The 22,106-nt window shown below is 37.7% G+C and overlaps 1 protein-coding gene and 1 long non-coding RNA gene across 2 annotated transcripts; one reads left to right on the top strand and one right to left on the bottom strand.

Annotated features, from left to right (window-relative positions):
• Window positions 1-414: 414 nt before the first annotated feature.
• Window positions 415-13,461, top strand: LOC149053612 (cartilage intermediate layer protein 1-like). The gene is made up of 10 exons (XM_089209521.1): window positions 415-725; window positions 1,313-1,408; window positions 1,571-1,711; window positions 2,592-2,813; window positions 3,765-3,938; window positions 4,660-4,971; window positions 6,054-6,159; window positions 6,378-6,532; window positions 7,374-9,396; window positions 10,769-13,461. Exons 1-10 carry the CDS (start codon window positions 527-529, stop codon window positions 10,770-10,772), a joined length of 3,432 nt encoding a protein of 1,143 aa, XP_089065647.1. The 5' UTR covers window positions 415-526; the 3' UTR covers window positions 10,773-13,461.
• Window positions 13,462-19,074: 5,613 nt separating this feature from the next.
• On the bottom strand, window positions 19,075-22,094 carry LOC149053613 (uncharacterized). Its single transcript, XR_016187702.1, has 3 exons — window positions 21,800-22,094; window positions 19,794-19,921; window positions 19,075-19,663 (listed from the first exon to the last, which is right to left on the bottom strand). It is a non-coding gene; the product is annotated as an uncharacterized LOC149053613 (long non-coding RNA).
• Window positions 22,095-22,106: the final 12 nt, after the last annotated feature.

Consider the following 22,106-nt stretch of genomic DNA (forward strand, 5'->3'; position numbering starts at 1 on the left):
CAGCTGTCAAGTCCACGTGCGGTAAAATGCAAAACATTCTAATTCCTAAAAAACCGACGAAACCAGGACGAAAACCAAGGGTGGAAAGTGTCAATGACTTCTGTAGATTTTGTAAGAGTCCACTGAAGCTAAAATACGGTAACTTGGAGAAGACTACGTATATTTCAACTAAAAATATTTTCATTTTTCTCTCCGCCCCTAAAGTCGCAGACCGCCAACAACGTAGACTATTTTGGATTGTTGATGGTAGCAAGGCTAGTGACACTTTTGATGACATCTCATTTGAAATGACAGCATTTCAGCCAATCAGTAATTCCAGTTCACCAGCGAACAGACAACTCGAAAACCTACCGTTTGTGGGCAGGCGGTATTTAATTTTTCTCTCCGCCCCCAAAATCGCAGACCGCCAGCAACGGAGGCTAAAGTTTTGCTTAAACACTTCACGCCCTTGAGCTACCGAGAGTTATCAGACAAATAACTCCGTGAATGCATATTATTGTTTACATCCCGTCCATTTGAAGGAAAAATGGAAGAAATGAAGCCTTCGTGGAACAGAAATCCGCGCAAGAATAAGTATATTGTGACGAAGTTACAGTCCTCCAGTCCAAAAAGGCGTTTGCCTACAGCAATTCTGGTTGCTATTATTTTAGTGGTGGTGGGAGTCCTTTTTGCTCTATTGATTTCCACTTACATGAGAGGCAAGGGGAAACCTGAAAGCACCAGTGGTAAGATGTGTTATGTGTTCATTGTTCGTTGTGATGCAAATTATTGATCAGTGAATGTACTGAAAGAAAATAACAAAGCAGTATATTAGTTCAAATTATCGTTACATATGATCGTTGCATATGATTAAAAGCTCCTCAATGTGGAACGTAGAGAGTGTAGTAGATAAGTAGTAGTAGTAGTAGTAGATAGTTTGCTTTAACTGAGTCAGATTGAGTGTTCAGTTTATAGGTTTCTTTTCTTGGATAAAGAGCAGATCGTAAAATAAGCATTAAAATTTTCCACGACATTTCTTGAGGATGGTAAATTGTTCGTGTAAATTTTTGTTCCTCTGATTGTGGGCGTATACTCATTATATAAAAAATCCAATATTCTTACGGCTGGCTCGTCTAATACGAAGGATCTTGGGGCAAATTGCGATTGTTACAGTCCATTCAGCTTTAGGATACAAAAAAAGGACAACTGATACCAATGGTGGATAAAACCTTTATTGATTAACTGAGGTCGCTAAATTTTGTGGTTAGCTATATTTCACTTCTCAGCAGTCCCAAAGGAAAGAGTAATAAAAATTGTTCTATCTTTATTTTAGAAAACATTCAAGAGCAACCGAACGGTAAAGAACTAGACAGCAGAACAAACTCCGAAGTTGCTGTTGGTGTAACAACTAGAACATCTGTTTTCCAAGGTTAGAGTAATTGGTTTAACAGCCTCATTACTGCTAAATTTATTGAAATACTCAGGGGTAAGGCGAACAGTTCTTCTGATATAACTATAAATTGCCATTATTTTAGTTCTTATTGTTATTATTACCATATCATTGCCGTTATTGTTATAATTTTGATTTTAGGGTCTATTTTCAACACTTTGACATCGAAACAAGAAGGCTCGTTTTTAACGACTACCGAAGGTTCTTCATCTGTTCACTATCAGACGTCACTGAGTCGATCTTCTATGGCCATTTATGCTACAACAAAGAAAAAGAAACCAGGTTTGTAGCCAAGTTATGTAGCCTTACCTTGATCTCCACGGCAGCCAAGTTTTTTTATCTTAAAACCTGCCAGAGTTGTTTGATGTCTTAGGTCTAGTAAAAGACCATAAGCGTTTTTCCAGAAAATCTATGATCAGTTTGCACAACAATGATCCATAGTTTTTTCCCTTTAGAAATTAATTTCAAATCATATCAAGGAGCTATTCAAGTAACGTTTTGTGGCTATTTGGAATATGAATAAAGCTGAAATTGTCAACATATTCATTGACTGCTCTAGAAATTATCACTCCTACCCAGGGGCAGGTAGCTCTTCCGTTTGGTATAGCTGCCCATGTAAAATTCCTTATTTTAGTTTCTTTAGTTTAATCTCCTGGAAAGATCCGAATTAAACATTTTGTGGGTAGCAATTTCCCTTATTAGACACATTCTGATGTCATAAGTGTTTGCTTTCAAAAGCATTGTCAAATTCACATGAGTACAATATGTTATTTTTCTTAAAACAAGAGGGCAGTCTGTCCTTGGTGAGCTCGAGTGCCTTGGAATATGGTTGAACGATTATGGCCAGTGGTACTAAAACAGGGATTGAGATAATTGTTTGGTGCTCTCTTATCAAAGTATACAGCTAAAACAAGTGTTATGATATCTTAAGGTTATTCATACTCTGTTAAGTTGCATGGCTGTTGCATGAAACTCAATCTACAACTTATATTATGGGTGGATACTGTTGCTTTTAGAGTTTGCGTCTTACATTTTAATTCCTTTGAGAGAGGAAATACAGAATAAACAATGGTAATCGCCCATGTTGTACATTTGGGGTCAAAGACTTGCTTAGCAGCCAGAGTTTAAGGGGACTGTGCTATATAATCTGATTTCTTTGTAGCTGCCACCTCATCACTGATATCGTTGAATACAATGCCTTCACCAAAAGCTATGTTGGCAGTCTCTGAGAAAGTTCAGACACCCTCACTATCAAGTATTGTGTCACTAAGCTCAAAGAAAATGAGAGCGAGTGTTTCTTCAATAATATCATTGACGAGTGAAGTACACCCATTTAGCAGTGTGGCTGACCCAACAGTTATCGCGAATCTTTTGCCTAACAAAGGTGAGTCTGAAATTCTTTATTCGTCTGAGTGATGGAAATCAGAAGATAGAATGTTAAGGGAATACATTTACTTAAGAGTCGTGTTCAAGAATTGTTTCCTAATGGTGGCTGTATTTCCATGAATGAAGCTAGTGAATCATCATCAATCAAACATGGATCTTTAAATTTGGTCTTTTTGATTTTTGTGTTTTAAGATATGTATTATGATTTCATCGCAGTTTTGGGTGTCAGATTTTTGATAATACACCCACTGGTGAAAATGTGACACTTGCTTCAATCACGTAATGCAGCCCATTGGTTGTGACATTGAAGTTGGTTGCTTGCCTCACAATAACAAAAAACAAATGAAAAAAAAAAACTTGTTGATCATTCAGTCACTCTTGCTCATATGTTCTCTGAGCTAGGTGAAATTGATATTTTGTCCCTGGTTTTTACATTTCCTTTCTGCCCTCTTTCTCCTTCATCATGATAAGCTGTATCAAATGCAGCTGTGAACAGAAGAGGACATAAATTGAACATTCTTCTTCCTGTATTGATTGAGGAAATGATAAACATTAATAAAGCTGTGAATATGAAAGTGATCTTTACTGTAATGAACACTACTTGAACAGTAAAAAATAAGGCCTGAAAAAAATTCAGGCCTGTACAGGATTTAAACCCATGACCTTTGTGATACTGATGCAGTGCTCTACCAACTGAGATAACGAGCCAACTGGGAGCTGATCATTATGTTGTTTTCAAATAAACCCATGAAGTGGTGAATAAATGACAGTGAATATATGAAATTCATATCTCTGAGTTGCAGATGTGAATATGAAAGCGATCCTCGCCACAATGAACACTACTTGAGTAGTAGTTAAAATTAGGCCAGAAAAAATTTCAGGCCTGTACTAATAAAGCTGTCATCCTTCTACCCATTTTGCTAGCAATCTATTACTACATCAATTTCAGAATCTAAGCGGTCTCGATGGAGCTCATGGAGTGATTGCACCAAAACATGTGGTACTGGTTCACGATATCGTAACAGAACATGCGTGGCCATTAATAAGGGGGCAGTTTTCACTCTTATCTCATGTGCTGGAAAATCTTCGCAGACTGTGTCATGTGCAGAATGGAACTGCCCAGGTAGACATGTTCTCTTGGTATATATTGTGACATTGTTTATCCCGTAATTGTTGCTTCTAAGGTGCTGTCACGGATGAGTGACTGATTTCTTCTTAATGTAGATTCTGTAGACTTCCTTATGAATTTCTTCTAAGGCGGGAGATCAGCCGGGGGTGGGGGAGAACACCTGCTGCTTCCTCAAAATCTAGTCTTTTTATAAATTGTATCATCATGATTGGGCATTTTCTTCTCTTGGTTTGATTTAAATTTCTATTATTATTCTATTTTATTCTATTTTATTCTTTTATGATGAAATAAGATGAAGTTATTTGTTGGTGAAATGATATGATGTTGTCAGACTGCCTTCTTAGGCACTGTTAAAGATCGCGGAAGTCATTTTTGGAAATTTGAGTGAAGGCTAGGTTTGGTGTACAATAATGAGCTCCCCTCTCCCCTCCCATGTTTTAAAGCTTCATCAGCTCGGTGATCATGTAGCAATTAAAGAGAGAGAAAACATTTGATGCAGATTTATTACTGAATATAGCATTTATTACATTTACTTAAAAAGAAGCAACGTACCACAAAGAGTGTAGACTGTTGTTTCTTTAAGTTAAATTTGGTTGCTGTGCTCCACTGCTTTTTGTTTTAGCCAGGCAATGCCCAGACTAAAAAACAATGGGACTTTTTTCATTTTAAGTCAATTTACAATTAAGACATAAATTTCATCTTATCACTGCTTTAGATTGTTCAAGAAACTGCACCAATGGAACACTGAATGATGCCTGTGACGCATGTACATGTTATCACCATGTTCTTTCCGGCAGGATTTTGACAATAGAGAACGTGCCACTGTCAGAAGTAAACATATCACTGGCAGAGACACCGTATAACATCCTTGCACAGACAAACGCCAGTGGACACTTCACAACTCTGGGTGTCTGCGCGGGTGAGCAGGAATTACTACTTCAAAAATCTGGGTTTGTTCCCGCGAGAGAAAAAGCCAATGTACTGACTCCAACAATGGCTATGATTACTGTAAAATTAGAGTTTGCAGGTATGTGCCTATAAGCCATAAATTTTGGTGGTCAGCTCAATGTCTGTTTAATATAGTTTACTTTTAATTTAAAATAAGTTAATCTCATTATTCAATTGAGTTTGCGTCTCCATCCTCTATCATCTCCCTTTTACTTTTTGTCTGTCCCAGCCCTGTCCCTTCTGACAATGATGGTCGCATCACTAATTGAATTAATTAACCTTTGTTTGGCTAGCAGAATTATTTACTTACCTGCTGAATTAGAGACCATAAGGCAACTTTCTAACTCAATGACAGGTAGACTTACAGAGTTACTGACCTCTTACACCACAGACTCAAAGACAACCTAACACATCAGTGGTCTATATACACACTGAGACTGGAACTTACTGGCCTTCTGACTCGCACATAACAGACTTGTTACCTATTGATCTCCTGAGGGTCCCAACTATTGACTCATTAATGCACTGACATATTGATTGACTTAATGATGGAAGGACTGACTGACTGACTGATTGACTGAGTGATTGACTGGCTGACTAAATGACTGATTGACTGACTGAACGACTAGTTGACTGACTGGCTGACTGACCGACTGATTGACTGATTAACTGACTGGCTAGCTGATTCACTGACTAACCGCAGTTTCTCTAGAAACCTACCCCCTTTATTCATTTGACTGACTGACTGACTTTCTAACTAGCTGACTGGCTGATTGACTGATGGAAGGACTGATTGACTGACTGAGTAATGGAAAGATTGACTGACTGACTGACTGACTGACAGGCTGACGGACTGACTGACTGACTGGTTGACTGGCTGATTGACTGACTGGCTGACTGATTGACTGACTGGCTGGCTGATTGACTGACTGACTTGTTGACTAGTTGACTGACTGGCTGACTGAACGACTGAACGATAGAATAAATTGAATGTATGACTGAATGAATGGAGAAGTGGCTGATCAAAGGAGTGACTGAAGGGTAAAAAGGTTAAAAGGCTGCACTTTGCACGTACTAGAAATGGTCTCTAGAAATAAGAAAATTGGTAAAAGTCAGTTTTATCCAACAGGTATTTAAAAAATACATTACTTTTTTATGCAGTCCCACCATTTGTTACAGTTCATCCTAAAAGTAAGATGCGCATGCCTGGTCAGGCTGTTACATTTTGTTGTCATGGAAAAGGGAACCCTCCACCGGAAATTGAGTGGTATGTACTCTACTTCTTGAAGATGTGACTGCGAAATTTTTTTCATTCTGATCTAGCCAATGATGTAAATGTTGGCAGGTTTTTGTTTATAAGTAATGGGAAGCAGAAATTTAATATTCCCAAAGCGACATTTCTATACACACTAAGGAAAACAATGTTTTCCCATGGAAAATTTGGAGTAACGCTTCTCTGTGACGCTTTTTTTTTTTTCACTTTAGGTTTAAGGAGAACAATGTCATTGACAAAGAGTTGTACAGTTACAACAACACTCTTGAGATAAGTGACGTCGCTGGTCTGAATGGAAGTTTCCGTTGTCGTGTGGTAAATCAGTTTGGCTCCGAATTCTCTGAAGCGGCAGAGTTGAAAGTCATGGGTAAGTATTCTTCGTTCGTTACTTGAAAAATCTGCAACACTAAAATGATGCAGCTAATTATAACCGCGTTCGTGGCTACAAATCAGTTTCGATCCTTCCCTTGTGTTTAGTACATCGTATAAAATACTTTCAAAACAGTAATTGTACCCATTAATTCAGAAATTTTCTCGGTTTCGTGGGATTTCCTGCACTTATATTATCTTATATGCTGTCACTTCTTTACAAGACTCCACAAAGAGTAATAAAGAAATCTTGAGCTCCATACAAATGAACCAGTGGTGGACTTGAGGGAAAGAAATTATTCGCCAAATAAACGAAGTGTGTATTTAATGGTAATATAGGACTAAGTGGAGTCCAATTTGGTCTGAAATGATAACAAAATCGGACAACCGCACAACCAATTAATCATAAAAATTACAATTTCATCGAAAAAGTCGTTTAAATCATCTCAAAGACATTTTAAAATGCTATAAATCACTACTGTCTTCTAAAATATTGACATTGTTCAAGGGGGAAAAAATTCAATTTTGAAGAAAGCCCCTACTTAGGAGTCTGGACACTGTTTCTATGGTGATTGAAACCAAGGTTGTGATCGGTTGATTTAACCAACCACGACTTTGAATGTGATTGGTTGATGTAAATTACAACTTTTAAGGTGATTGCTTGATTAGTCTGTCCCATGGATAACAAACTGTCCTATGACAAATTGTCCGACAGCAACTTGGCAAGTGAATTGGTGGAAAATAGGAATTTTAAACCAATCACAATCGAAGAAATTGTAATTTTTATGATTTATCACGTCATTTTCATGATATATAGGGATTTTTTTTTTCATTTTCAGCAAGGTCGGACGATTCATGCCCCTCGGCGCCTATTTCTAAGAACCAGACGCTGCCCCCTGGTTGCGTTTTAAACGGCACAAACATTACAATCTTAGACGTGGGAGAATGTGAGCGTGTTGCATGCGTGAAGAGGAAAGACACCTTTAATTCTTCTTGTTCAGAGCCTCTGCAATGCTGTGGGCCTCGCTCTTTTGATAACGTCCTTGTGAGGTGTGGAGCTTTCATGTCATTCACTCTCTCCAAAATAAAAAGCTGCGGTTGTGACCAATGTATCGACGAACAAACAATAATGCAAGGTGTTACTTTTGGTCAGGATGGCAAAGCGGCGAAATTTGTAGATTTGTTTTTTAATGATAAACAAGTTGATAGAACCGATGCTGATGGAATGTTTTCAATTTCTGTTCCACGGGATACGAAAAGAGCGATAGTGACTTTTAAAGATCAAATTTTTAAGAAATTTCAGGAGGAAGACAAAATTTTTTTTCTAAACGAAGGACAGAAGGCAATGTATAAGGTGACACTGAGAGAGAAACCAAAGCCTCTCATTTTTAACGCGTCGGAACCATTGGATTTACCGTTAGGAGGTAACCTCGATAGCTTTGCTGATCTTGAGCTTCCCGAAAACTCCCTCCTGACTGAGGATGGCTCAGTTTTCCGGGGAAATGCTAAAGTCTCAGTTAGTGTCACTGATCCACGTAACCTCTCTGACATCTTGACAGCTCCTGGAGATTTTACCACCGTGAGTGAAGACGGCCAAGAAGAAATCCTTGAGACGTATGGTATGATTAAGCTCAATATGGAGGATGATAATGGTAAACCTCTAGTTATGTCAAAGCCCATGAAAGTGTACCTGGATCCAGAAAAACTTAACTTGACTGTTTCTGATGGTAATGCATCCGTCAAACTTTATTGGCTTGACCGGAAGACGGGACGGTGGAGAGAGGCTGGTGATTTTTCTCTCGAAGATGGAAGCAAACGTAGACGAAAACGAACCAACAGAATCTTTCTTGCAGGAACTGTGACACCGTCCATAGCTAGGGAAAGTCTTAACTTTGATCGGCCACATGCGATAGTCGGCTTACGTGTAACAGTCATTCCAGAAGAGGATAACGTCGTTATTACAGCCATCCGCAAAGACAACAGGGGATATGTTCAGCGCACCACAAATCAAGGCGTGGTTTGCATGGAGATTTGGAAAGACAAGGACTATTACCTTCAAGCCCAAAAGGATTCCAAGTATTATGATACTGATGAAAATATTAAAAACCACTTAAAACACGTTAATGGTGATATTGTATCAGTTGAAGGCGGCGGTGAGACTATTAAATCATTGGAGTTTCATAGCGCCTTGGTGAATCGAAGTGGGCCGATTTACGAAAACGACGGTAGAGGAACTGAAATGCAGAAGTGCAAAATGTCCTTGAACGATCCACATAGGCCAGGAATAGGCAGACAATTTGTGTTTAAGCCACGTCAAGACATCAATCCGGAATACGCATTGCTCAAAATGAATGTTACGACCGCTGAGTGGATCTCGCAAAAGGGCGAATATTGTTTTATCAAAGTTAAAGTAACTGGCAGGAATACTTTGTTTATGATCACTAGTTATGATACAAATGCCCAAACTGTTCTCGGCTTTCACATCAGGATGCCAGAAAACGTTACCTCGGGCTCAGGCAGCGTTGCTTGTTTCCAGTTCAGGTGTCCGAGAGCTAATAGTCGCACAGTCGTTCTTTTGACTCCAATGACGTCGGGCGTTACATGCAAGCATAAGAAAACAGCTCAGACTTTGAGTGATGTACAGTCAAACCAAGGATTGTGTCCGGGAACTCTACTCACCTCTGAAGGAAAGGAAAAATGGCTTTGCATTCCGTTTTTAACCACGGATATGTTTACCACCTTTTCGGGAGTGCCTGAACAAAATGGCGAGGCGAGATGTCTTAGAAATGACCAACATTATGGTGGAGTAGATATATCATCTGTGAAATCTTCCACCTGGTCATCCGTGGAGTATACATGCAGGTATGTTAATCAATTTTCATTACAAAAGAAATAATTCGTTCAGTCAATTAGTCATTCGCTCATTGTAAATTTCATTTATTGATTCCCTCACTCACTCATTTATTCATTAACTGAATACTTCATTAATTCGGTTTTTTGGAAGGGTTCCGAAGTTTCACGTTGCGAAGAGTCCTAATGCTCAATTTAAGTGTTCAAAAATTAAAGATGTGACTGTCAGAAAAAAATCATTCTGCGAAATGTTATGAACATATTTGCTTTTACTTTCCACAAAATATTCATAAAGGACGGTTTTAAGCCACTTAATCCTCGTTCAATTTGATAATTGTACCATTCAAGTTGATGAAATTTTCTGTCAACGCCTTTAAAAGTTAGCATAGTGAGAACGGTCTGTTATGGGAGAAATACATGATTATACAACTTTCTTTTTCAACCCGAAGTTTTTAAATGTTAATCTGTTTGTCTCTTGAGGTCACGTATGCTGTGCGGAAGTTAGCCGTGTTTTTAGAAACAATGAAACCTCTTCTGCATGGTGGCTGGTATATTGCACAGTAATGCCCTTGGTTGAAAAATTAGCTTATAGTATTTTATAGTTTCTGTCAAAGCTTTAATGTTTACTCGATTGAGAAAATTTCTTGTGATCGATCTGTTAAATCTTTTCTTCTGAATTTTAAATAGATTTGCCCCAAAGAAATAAATTGTCATTGTTTGCATCATTTTGATTTGACGCACGGAAGCTGAAAGTCCAATTTAGCTAGATAATTGTAACCATTATGGCCAATGGTGTATGGCGTCTTTGTCATGGAAGATTTAATCTAATTTCTGTCTACGTTCAAATTGTCATGATCAGTCTGGGGGTTAAGGCAAAGGATAAACCAAAAATTACTTGAAGAACATCTAAAATTATTATTTATTGTTTTTTTTTTTTTAGGAATGGACAATGTCTGGCGTGCGTCCATCCAATGCGGAATGCACGCGGATAGTTGGGAGAGCACGAGGGTAGCCTAAGATATGCTCGAGGTGCAGCTGAGAACATCTCTAGCTACTAAGTGCTCTCCCAACCATCCAAGTGCATCCCAAATTGGATGGACGTGTCCCAGACATTGTCCACTGGTTTTATAACTGATAGTGAGACGTTTTTCACGCTGAAAAGTCGCTTTTTCTGTACTGATGAAATTGCAATGACGTCAGCCTGAACCATCTCTATGAACCATCCATTTCTTTTTCATAAATATTAGCCAATCAGAGCGCGCATTAGAATGTAGCTACGTTATAAACAGAGATGATCTACGATATTTTATTTTTTGGCCAAAACTCAAGCATTATTGATGATACCTAGAAGTGACTCTACTGCTTGTCATCCTTCATTCTATAGTTAAACCCTGAACGTGAAGTTTTGTGAAGGCATTGCAACGTGGACTTGACATTTTGCAGAAGACTGACATCATTATGGGAGGCGTTTGTTTTCAAGTAAGACTTTTCATCAAGAAAGGAAGTTCGTCCTTCCATGCTAGCGATCTTTCTCTCACAGTGAAAGTTTTGTTATATATATCTAACCTAAACGTGACGTAGCAGGTACACGTGGTCAGCACACCTCGTTCGTGTAATCTGATTATTTTGCTTCGTGCGAGTTCTGGTTACTTTACGTAAATGATTGTAGTAAACCGGTTTTGCTCTGAGGAGTTGACTTTTTTAAGATAAATAACTATTTCATATCTAGCTAAATACGCGTCATGTACGCCTCTTCGCAAAGGGAGTATACCATTCGTTGCAGTGAATCGCGGTTCATTACTACTATTAATTCTTTGCATTCTTAGCGAGACTTTCGATAGCTTTTAAGTGGGTGTTGTTTTGATTTGTGTTCTAATGAATCGTCTTAAGACGATAACTGTTGAACAAACTTGTGTAGTATAGTCAATTGAAAATTTCCCCCAGGAACAAACGATCGAGAGGCAAAATCAAATCACAAATAAGCAACCTACTAGTTTTGCATCTGGTGGATAAAAGGATGTTACGAATTTGCAACCTCAATTTATCAGAGCTGACAAACGAATAATCTAACGCAGACAACTTTATCAGTTGTATCCCTGGAACTGTAAATGCAAGAAAATGTGTCCTAGATTTACAAAAATTAGTATGGATTTTCCTTAAAACAGCAAATAATCGTGTAATATAATGATCCGTACGCCATCCCATGGGCCTTGGGGTCGCCTAACGATAGTTATAAGAGCATAGTTAGAACTTACGAGTGGCCCAGTGATGGAAATAAATTTTATGTTAAGATAAAAGTCACCGGAAGGAGATCAGCGTTCAAAGCCAAAAGTTACCCAGCAAACAAGAAATACCTGTACGGCTACAGTATTGATATAACGAGACCCTTATTGGATAATCGGACAGCATTGGCCACTTGCCTTGAATATATATGTAGTGATGTTATGAATAATGGTTCTTTAACCAACAACACTTATATTGTAATCAAGCCAATTGGTTGCCAATTCTTGAAATCAGGACATGACTTAGATCTTTATCAGGGCCAATACCCATATCCCCTGCCCCCCTCAACAAGGAGTGGCTCGTTTCATATGCGACTTCTCACTGACATCCTTTTTACTTCCTGTCCCGGGTTTGCATGACAGTCTGAGTATTTTGCATAGGGTACCACTGACAGCGGTTGCAGAACTGGAGACCTAGGGTTAGGGTTTCTTATTTTTCTGGTATATTTTTCTTCAAGCTTTGCTTTACATTACGATTGTGCATGAATTAGTGAACTCAGACTGGGCCAACTTAGGGATATGAGCAAAAAAATTGGGGAATTTTCGTGTCAATCAGGATTACTTTACTTTTTCTTTGCTGAGAGAGGAAAATTCTTTAATCTGGGCCAGGTACGAAGACTCTAAGAGACCGGTCATTATTTATCGCTTGGGGAGGGGTGGGAGGATTTTGGGTGTGTCACTATTGAATTTACCTGATTCCCCCATTAGTCACTGTAAAATTGTCATGATCCTCCCCTTCCCCTTCCCCCCCACACTGGCAGTTAATCGACATCAAAATTTCTATAGTCCCCCCTTACACTTTGTCAGCGACGACTGATCCCCCCAAAATCCTCTAAAACAGCACCCCCTCCCCCCCAAGAGTTAAAAATTTCTAGTCCATAAGTTGTTTACTTAGTATGAAACTCAGAGGTTCCTGAAGGGTAGGCCAGGAGAGCGTAGAAATACTGTCGTTCAAACCTTCGCGTGCCAGGCATAATTTCTTTTTTCCTTGGGTCCTCTTAGGCGTGAACATTTCCATCGATTTTCAATTTTAAATTTCAATTCCTTTGTCACTTTTCAGGGGCCTCTTTTCAATTACAGATTTCAGGTAAAAGTTGATGGCGTGAATTTTGTAAGTCAATTTCTGAGTGCATGCGCAGTTGCGGTTTTAGTGTATTAGAAATATTGAACTAGGCATTGCATGTAACATTTACTTGGCAGGCTTAAGCCTTTAACTCCCATGATTGACCAAGACAGAATTTCTCCTTATATCATCATTACAATATCAAGCAGACAAGTGATGAGAATATAGACGAATATTAATTTTGGGTATTATTAGTTGATCCAATTCCAAGTTCTCTTACTTAAAATTATAAGGATCGTATGGCAGAAAGTAAGGAGAATTACTGAGAGGATCTGGGAGCGAGTGTTAAACTGAATGATACCGGGAATGTTTGGTATTGCTCTTAATTATATTCAGACTAATAATTTTTTCATAACAAGTTCGTTTCATAATGTTAACAATTTTTATTCTCTTAGACAACATGCGCTATATAATGCTGTTGATAGGTTGAGTTTTTCTCTAATAGATGCATGTAAGAAAAGAAGTGAGAAGGGCCTTTTAGACGTTTTTATTCTGTAGACTGATCCTTGTTGCGCGGTGTTTACAACGGTTAAGCAATACAGCTGTAGTTTGCCTTTTGTTTAAAACGCATTAAAAAACATTTTTTAAAATAAACCTAGAAATAGCATATGACAAGCTTAAACTGTCGTAGTAGTTCGAGTTTATTAATAGAAAATAAAAAACGTTTTTTGCATGACATCACCTTACTCTTATACCGTGACAGAACAACTCGAGAAGAAAGTACACTGGGGGGAGGGGGAGGCAGGTTGGAGGGAGGGGAGATAAATCAATGCTTTTTTTTTTTTTTTTTTTTTTTTAAGTTATCAGAGCTTCTTCATTAGTCTCGTCTTTAAGTTGTGTTTGTTACAAACACAATGCTTACAATACAATATGAAACACCACTTACACTAATTACAATGCTTATTTACATTACTCTACTTACAGTCACTAATAATTACACTACTTACAGTCACTAATAATTACACTACTTACAGTATCCAGCTCTATTAACAACACAATCTACTAATTATGCCATTACATACAAAAAGTACTATTTTCTTTTAACATTGCACAGTGACACACCGGCGATGGCGACGCCCAGTTAATTCTCTAACAAAAATAAACTACAATAAACTAATAAACAAGGAAGAATATGAGATCTAAGTTTATGCATTGGTCTTCCATTCTTTTCCTTAAAAAAAGGGCAAACACAAAATTATATGAGAAATTCCCATCTAATTTGAAAATCGCGAAGCTTTCTGTTTCTTATAGCAATTATTTTTTCAACTTGTTTTTTAACTTCAACCTTGTGCAAAAACAATCTAAATATTGGAGAGGTGTTATTTTTTCTACATTCCCAAATAGTCAATTTCCCTAAAATTATCAAATAATTTAACAGATCATTCCTCTGAAGTAAGCCAACCATAATATCTTTTAAAGACAAAATTAAATATTCGCCACTAAGATCAAACCACCAGACTGTAAATACGTTCCAAAAAGCTTGCACAAAGGAGCAGTTAAAGAAGAGGTGGTACAGATCTTCCGTATAGGTTCCACAAAAAGAACACTTGTCCGAATCACTTAACCCTATTTTGAACAATTTATCGTTTGTAAACAAAATGAAATTCAATACTCTGTATTGAAACGACCAAACATACGTTTCGCTCGCAACAAGATAAGGAATAGAGAAAACTTCCTGCGCATTTGAAAGCTCAAAATCCGCTGTCAACTTTTTAAAGCCATTCGGGATTCTCGCTTTACTTGTTATCATCGTAGAATAAAACTGTTTACACTTTGCAGTATATGCATTAAAAGATTTAGACTTATAATCAAAATTCATAGGATCGAGATTACCCGCTGTGGGGATGGGGCAGGAGCTTTTTGATTTCATATTAATAATAGAAGATCTCAAGGCTGTCCAAGTCAGGAAATTAGTGTTAAGTCCTTTTTGCTTAAAGAATTCATAAGAACGCACATTGTCAACATCGAACTGTAAATCATTCAAATAAGTTATGCCCTTGTCAAAGTATGTTTTATAAAAAACAGGTTTATTATTAATTCGTATATCCTTATTATTCCAAATTACATTTTGAGAATAATTCACATCAGAAAAGGAGCATCTAAAATCCGCCCACCATCTTAGAAGCTGTAAGTAAAACTTACTAAGACTTAAGTCAAGATCATTTACATCATAGTTACATCTAAAAAGAAAACATCCTCCGTATTTTTTTAAGTTGTATTTGAGATAAGAAATCCAGGGCCCTTCCTTCTCATCTATGAGACGCGGAATCCAGGACAATCTTAATGCTTTAATATGTAGCTCAAGGTCTGTGAGATTCAGTCCACCATTCTCTAAAGTATTTATCACAGAAAGCCTTGTGACTTTATCAGGGCCTTTCCACAAAAATTTGTAGAACATTTTCTCCATCTGTTTAATAATTTCGGGTGGGGTTTCTATTATTGAGGAAACATATAATAATTTTGGGATTAGGAAAGATTTAATTATTGTTACTTTGCCAAATAGGGAGAGACCTCTGAGTTTCCATAAATTAATCATTTTTTGAACTTCATTTAATCTATCCTGGAAATTTTGTTTTATAACTTGTTCTTGATCACAGGAGAAGTGAATACCTAGGGTCTTAACACCTGTACACCACTCAAGGTCCAGAGGTGTTTCTAAAGAATTTTTGTTTTTTCCAACCCACATAGCTTTGGTTTTAGAAAGGTTCATTTTTAAGCCAGAACATTTTTCGAAGTCATTAAGGATTTGTACTACTTTTTCGACTGATGAAATATTTGCTAGAGTAGCTGTCATGTCGTCGGCGTACAACAGAGACCTAGTTTCATCTTCCCCGATTTTTATGCCTTCAATATTCTCATTTGTTCTTATAGATATCGCCATAATTTCAATGGCAATTAAAAATAAATAAGGCGACAGAGGGTCTCCCTGCCTAACACCCCTTTCTAGTTGAAAAGGAGAAGAGAAAAAACCATTATTAAGAACACAACCTGAGAGGTTATTGTAAAACGTTTGAATCCACTTCATGAAGGAGGGTCCGAAATTAAAACACTCTAATGCTTTATAAAGAAATTCATGTTCTATGGAGTCAAAAGCTTTTTCAAAATCAATAAACAGTAAAACACCTGGTAACTGTAGTGATTCAGTATGAGCGATAATGTCTAAGATTGAACGAGCTGTTTCCCCAATAAACCTACCCTTCATAAAACCGGATTGATTTGCATGGATTACAGAGGGAAGAACATTTTTTATTCTATTTGCGATGATCTTAGTTGCGATTTTTGAGTCGACATTAATCAACGAGATTGGTCTCCAATTTTCCAAAAACATCCTGTCCCTTCCTTTTTTGTCGATCAAGGTGATGATCGCCTGCTTTTGAGAATTTGACATTTGCCCTAGCTCAAAACAATGATTAAAAACTTCCGTCATTAATTCACCAACAGAATTCCAGAAAATTCTATAAAATTCAAAAGGAATTCCATCATTTCCAGGCGTCTTCCCCGTGTCAAAGGTATCAAGTGCTTTAACACATTCCTCTATGGTTATTTGACCCTCGCAGCTTAATCTTTCCTCTTGCGATAGTCGTGGAATATTCGAATTTCCAAGAAAGTGATGTAATGAGTCAGATTGGTCTACCTTCAATTTGCTACTATATAAGTTCTTGTAATACTCCGTAGCGGAATCCAATATTTTTTGATAGTTTTTAGTAATGACTCCACTTAAACAGAGCTTTCTTATGTGTTTCCTGGTGTAATTTCTCTTTTCTAAACTAAAAAAATATTTAGTACTCTTTTCTCCGTATTCATGCCACCTCGCCCTGGCACGCACAATTAATCCATTAGCCTTTTCCTCATAAAAATTTTCCAAGTCCGCTTTGCATTCATCAAGAATTTTTTCGACCTCCTCACAGGGGGCCTGCTGAAACTGTGCTTGAGCAATTTGCAATTTTCTTTGCAGCATTTCTTCTCTCTCCCTTTTGGTCTTAGCTACTTCTTTTGAGTAATTTATGCAAAAGAGTCTGACTTTATATTTAATCCAATCCCAAGCAACTCTCACATCTGAAAATTCCTCCCCCTCTTTTTTCCATTGGTCTAGCTTTTCTTTCATCTTTTGAACAAAATTTTCATCAGTCATTAAGGAAGTATTCATTTTCCAAAACCCCGGGCCTCGCTGACATTCTTCGATTTCCTGTAGATGTAAGAAAATTGCTGAGTGATCAGACCTTATTGCTGCAATGATGTTGACATCTTTAATCAAGTCTTGAAGTGAATTTGAGATGAGCCAATAATCTAATCTACAAAAAATAAATGGAGATTTTTGGGACCATGTAAAGCTTTTTGCTTGGGGATTTTTTACACGCCATACATCATGCAAATTAAATGTTGTTTGTAATTCTTCAATGCGTTCAACAACTTTCTTCCTTAATACCAGTATCCCACCTTTTTTGTCCAGTAGCGGATTAATGGGACAATTGAAGTCACCACCTATTATTATTTTATCTTCATAAGCGAGACCTTCTTTCCTTAGAACGTCAATTAAATGATCATAGAATTGCACAGCTTGATTATCATTGTTTGGACCGTAAACATTCACTAAAATATTTTTCATCATTGATTTGAACTTCAATACTAATATATCTCCCATTGGGATCAATGACTTTTTTAATTATCTTGCAATCAAACCCCTTTCGAAAGAGTATTGCAACACCCCTTGAACCACTACTCCCATGAGCGAGCTCCAGAGGGGCACCCCATTCAGCTTTCCATTGTTTCTCATTGTTTCCAGTTGAATGCGTTTCTTGAAGAAAAATAATATTTGCATTTTGTTTTCTGCACCATGCAAAAATTGCGCGTCGTTTCTTAAAATTGCTCAAGCCTCTAACATTTAATGAAAGCATTCTAAAATCACTCATTTCTGCTATGATTTTTCTTATTTGGTACGGAAAAAACCTGGAAGACCATTTGCCTTATAACACACCTTTGAATAATTATTTGCATCGCTCTACACAAAGAAACGAAAACACTGACACAAAAATATAAACACATAGTAAATAATTTAGCTTGGAAAATAATATCAAATTTCAAATTTTCATCTTTCCTCCTGAAGGAGTGTAGCATCCTTTCTCTCCCCTTCAGCCGCACTCGCTCCAAACCGATAAATATTAACTTAATAACATGATTGACAGTAATTATGGCTTCCTATAAATGTATTTTATCATTTGTCAAAAAAAAAAAAAGATTAACAAAGAGCGGCCTTCGAATTCGTGAAATTAAATGAAGAGCTAGATAATTCATCTTAAAATATTGTAGACAGTTCTAGAGCAAAGATAGTATATTTGATAGTAAAGCAATACGCGATCAAGTCCAGTAGTCGGTTTAGCTGGTGTTGGCATTTTCAGCTTGCAGGTAGAAGGACTTAAGTTTTGACTCACCATTCAATTTAAAAATGATCCTGGCCGGTACGCTCCAAGGAATATAGGCGAATTGGACATCTTCTCGACTACGGATTTCATTCAGGTGCCTCTCTTTAAGCTTTTTGCGCTGCTCCCTCACAGATTTTGATACGTCGTCTGAAATGTATAGATTTGCTTCATGGAAAGGATTCTCTCTTAACTTAGAGGCCGCATTACGCAAGATGTATTCCTTGGCGGTATATTTTAATAAATATACGTGAACTGGCCTAGGTAGAGTTGCACCACTTGTAGGACTTTGCCTTTGTTTGATATTTGTGCGGTGGGCCCGCATTACTTCTATCTCCTCTAGGCCCATGTGTTCCGTCAAGATCGAAGTTACAAGCGCTAAGCAGGACGAGTCTTTTTCGGCACCTTCTGGAATGTTCCAAATAACAATATTATTTCTCTTAGAACGATTCTCCATTTCTTCTAATTTCTTCTCAAGTAGTTCCACTTGTACTAAATCAGCTTTCTTCTGCAAGGTTTGTTTCACTGCTTCCATTTCTTGGTTCATCCCTTCTAAACCTGCGGATAATTCGCTCGTTGTAGTTTCAAGCGTTGTCAGCTTCGTTAAGATAGTATCATGGCGACTTTGGCTCGAAGCTTCCAACTTATCGATTTTTTCTGCAAGACTTTTCACCAGGCGACTCAGCTCCGCAACGTTTTCCGCCGACATGGTAGACTGAACTTTAAGCTTCTTTCCTGAGCGCAGAATACTCATACTAAAAACTTTGAAGCCATTTTAGATACTTTTCGAGCAGAGCGCGGAACGGCACGTCTTACTACCTCGAAGCCATGCCCAATCCATAAATCAATAAATCAATGCTACCTTTTCATTTTCAGTAACGAAGTTTATTGATGTTCACGTAGTCTTTCTGTTTTAATTAGATTTTCCACTCTATTTTATCCAAAAGGTTTTAAAATATTTTCTCTTTTTTAATTTCTCCTTGACAATTAAGCTGAGTGGGAAGATAGGACAAACCAGCTCTTATTTATAAAACAACGATACTATCATTGCGAATCCTGCGCATTTTCTATGCTCAAGGAAAAATTGATTTGCTAAGAATAGTCTGAAATAGAGTTATGACAGGAATGCCATGCGAAGCGCGAGCGCGAGGGCCTTAAATCCGAGAGGGAAATCTTGGTCAGTATCTTACAGTACGGAGCTCGAACTCAGTTAGTGATGAGAGGAATGGAATCTAACCTCACCAAGCACAAGGTCCTTAATTACAAAAATAATTGTAAAATAGTTTTCAGCTTCAAAGCTGAGCATTTTTTATAAATTTGTTGCCTTCAGAATTCTTTCCAGAGTAGTTGTACCGAATACGTCCAAACGTCCCCTTGTGTTTCCAAAGGAGCCTTTGTGGTACTGGGTAGTGGAGTGAATCTTGATATTTCTACGCTTTCTTGCATTTGAGCGCTTTCTGTCAATCAAGAAAATTATAACACAATGAAATAAGTATACTGCAGTCACAGAGGGCGTACTTTATTTGAGTTTTAGATTTTCTTAAGTGGCGAAAACGCGTTTCAATGTCACAATTTTCTGTAACTTACCAGGTCGGTTAGTGAAGGAGCAACGATTTTCATGTAAGCACCAACCCTCTGTGCCTCTCTCTTCTCTGCCTTTTTAACAGGCCTTGAATCGAGAAATGTGAAGTGGCAGTCGGTGAAGTACATAACATCTGAAGGATGAACCAAAGATATAGAAAATTCTTGTTGTAAAAGTCATATAATCGAGCTAACGTCATCATATATCATTAGCATTGTGGTCATGTCATCGTTATTAACGTTTTCCATAACAATCATTATTAAGAGCAACATTGTTATCATCATTACCGTTATCATTTGCGTCATCAAAATCACAATCATCAGCATCATCATTATCACCGTTAACAATGACGATGACACTGAAACATAACAGGTCACCTCCTTCAAATTGACAAAAGCTTAAGTCTGAAAACCTTACTTGATAAACTGAAAATCATTTTGCAAGGGATTTCTTATTTTTAAGGGCAAAAATTATTTAAACATCAAAAACTTTTCACTTCAAGAGAGAGGTCCCAGACCCTTGTCCATCTCGGAAGTAACCTATACAGTCCACTTAGATAGTTTGTTTACAATATAACAACGATAAAACATTTCTATATAGAGCTATGGAAAAATATATAAAAAATTACCAAATAAAAGTACGGAGCAAATTTCAAAACATTTCAAGCAATTTGTCGCTAAACTAGCTTGAGAAAATTAAAAGTTAAGCAACAGTAGCACATATTGAAATAGTGAATAGCAAAATAAAAAGATGAAAAATAAAAGTTAATAAGAAAATACAAAAATGAGACGTATATCACTCAGTGAGTGTAACACTATCCTGAATGAAATATTTTGGCTATTGGAATATAGGAATGATTACTAACTAAGGCAGCTCTTGATCGTTAAACAAATTCTTCTTGTCAGCACCACAGGAGATGTAAGGGAAACAGTAAGGAGAATAAGCAAAGCGATTAAAAAATACCACACTGGTGGAGTGCCTTTCATGCACCCTGATTGGTCAGCTTTGGTCTGATTTGCACATATTATTCCCCACCCTGTCCTAGATGAGACTCAACCACATGTTAAAAGCAAAACTTCCAACCACTTTACAGTAAACTGACAATTGAACCCTCTAACTCCCATGTGTGACCAAGACAGTATTTCTCCTCACAACACCAATACAATATCAAGCAAAGGAGTGATAAGAATAAATATCAGTCAGGAGATTATTATTTGATCCAATACCAAATTCTCCAAACTAACATAATAAGAGTTCTGAGGCACAAAGTAACAAGAATTACAAATGAGATATTGGGAGTGAAAGGTCAAAACTACTATTGACTTCAGTGTTGGTGAAAGTGGTGTATATTTACCTCAACTTGTAAATATTCACCATTATTCACCTCCACTTTGGTGAATAATTGTTCACTCTGATTAAAAGAGATGTAAGAGAGTGGCCCACCAACATAACATTCAAGTAGGCCTTTATACGGGCCCAAGTGGCCCATGGGACTGGTGCTTCACTGTGGTTTTCTTAGCATGAAGCAGCTAGGAGTATTGATACTCCCCCCTGGATGGGATGTTAGTCCATCGCAGGGTTACCCCCAGCACATTTGCTGGTACCCATTTGTACACCTGGGTGAAGAGAAGGACTGTGAATGTAAAGTGTCTTGCCTAAGAACACAACACAATGACCCCGGCCAGGGCTCGAACTCGGACCACCCGATCCGGAGTCAAGCGCACTAACCATGAGGCCACCGCGCCTCCACAACATAACATTCAACCCACTCGTTAAAAATCTGCGCCAGTTCTTGATCAGCTGACTAATCAAATTCTTCCTATAATTCACCAGAATTAACCTAACTACCTTTGTAAAAGTGCCTTCTATAATAATAAACACTATGTATGCTAATTTACCGCGATTTTCTGTTCAGCAGTGAGTCCGTGACTTCAACAACACGTAGAAGCTGTTTCAAATTTGAATAAAATCCGTGAATGCCATACGATTTAATTTTTAACGAAGTTCACACCTTGCTCATCGTCGACTTTGTTGCATGATGAACCAGAGGACGCCCACCAATAACAAACCTTGGAAGCCAAAAAGAACCAGGGCAAATTCCAAATTCCATCGAGGAAAAACGGCGGAAATCAGTCGATTGTTAAGTTGATCAAAAATAGAACCCCCTTGTTGGACTGGAGGGTAGTTTTGGTTCTGTGATTCCTGTGTTCGTTGGTGTTGTTGTTGTCTTCGTTCGCGATTTCGAAACACTTGCGCCCTCGGATCATTGTCCTGTACTATCTCACCGTTAATATATAATCGTAACTATTATGAACAAG

This window comes from Pocillopora damicornis, chromosome 1, assembly GCF_964200805.1.
Source record: "Pocillopora damicornis chromosome 1, jaPocDami1.2, whole genome shotgun sequence".
Lineage (NCBI taxonomy): Eukaryota > Metazoa > Cnidaria > Anthozoa > Scleractinia > Pocilloporidae > Pocillopora > Pocillopora damicornis.

What these genes read in the sequence shown, in the direction of transcription:
- LOC149053612 (XM_089209521.1), top strand. Translation starts at nt 527, where the DNA reads ATGGAAGAAATGAAGCCTTCGTGGAACAGAAATCCGCGCAAGAATAAG. An exon ending in TAGAACATCTGTTTTCCAAG is followed by an intron (nt 1,409 to 1,570) that starts GTTAGAGTAATT and finishes TTTTGATTTTAG; the next exon opens with GGTCTATTTTCAACACTTTG. An exon ending in TGTAAAATTAGAGTTTGCAG is followed by an intron (nt 4,972 to 6,053) that starts GTATGTGCCTAT and finishes TTTTTTATGCAG; the next exon opens with TCCCACCATTTGTTACAGTT.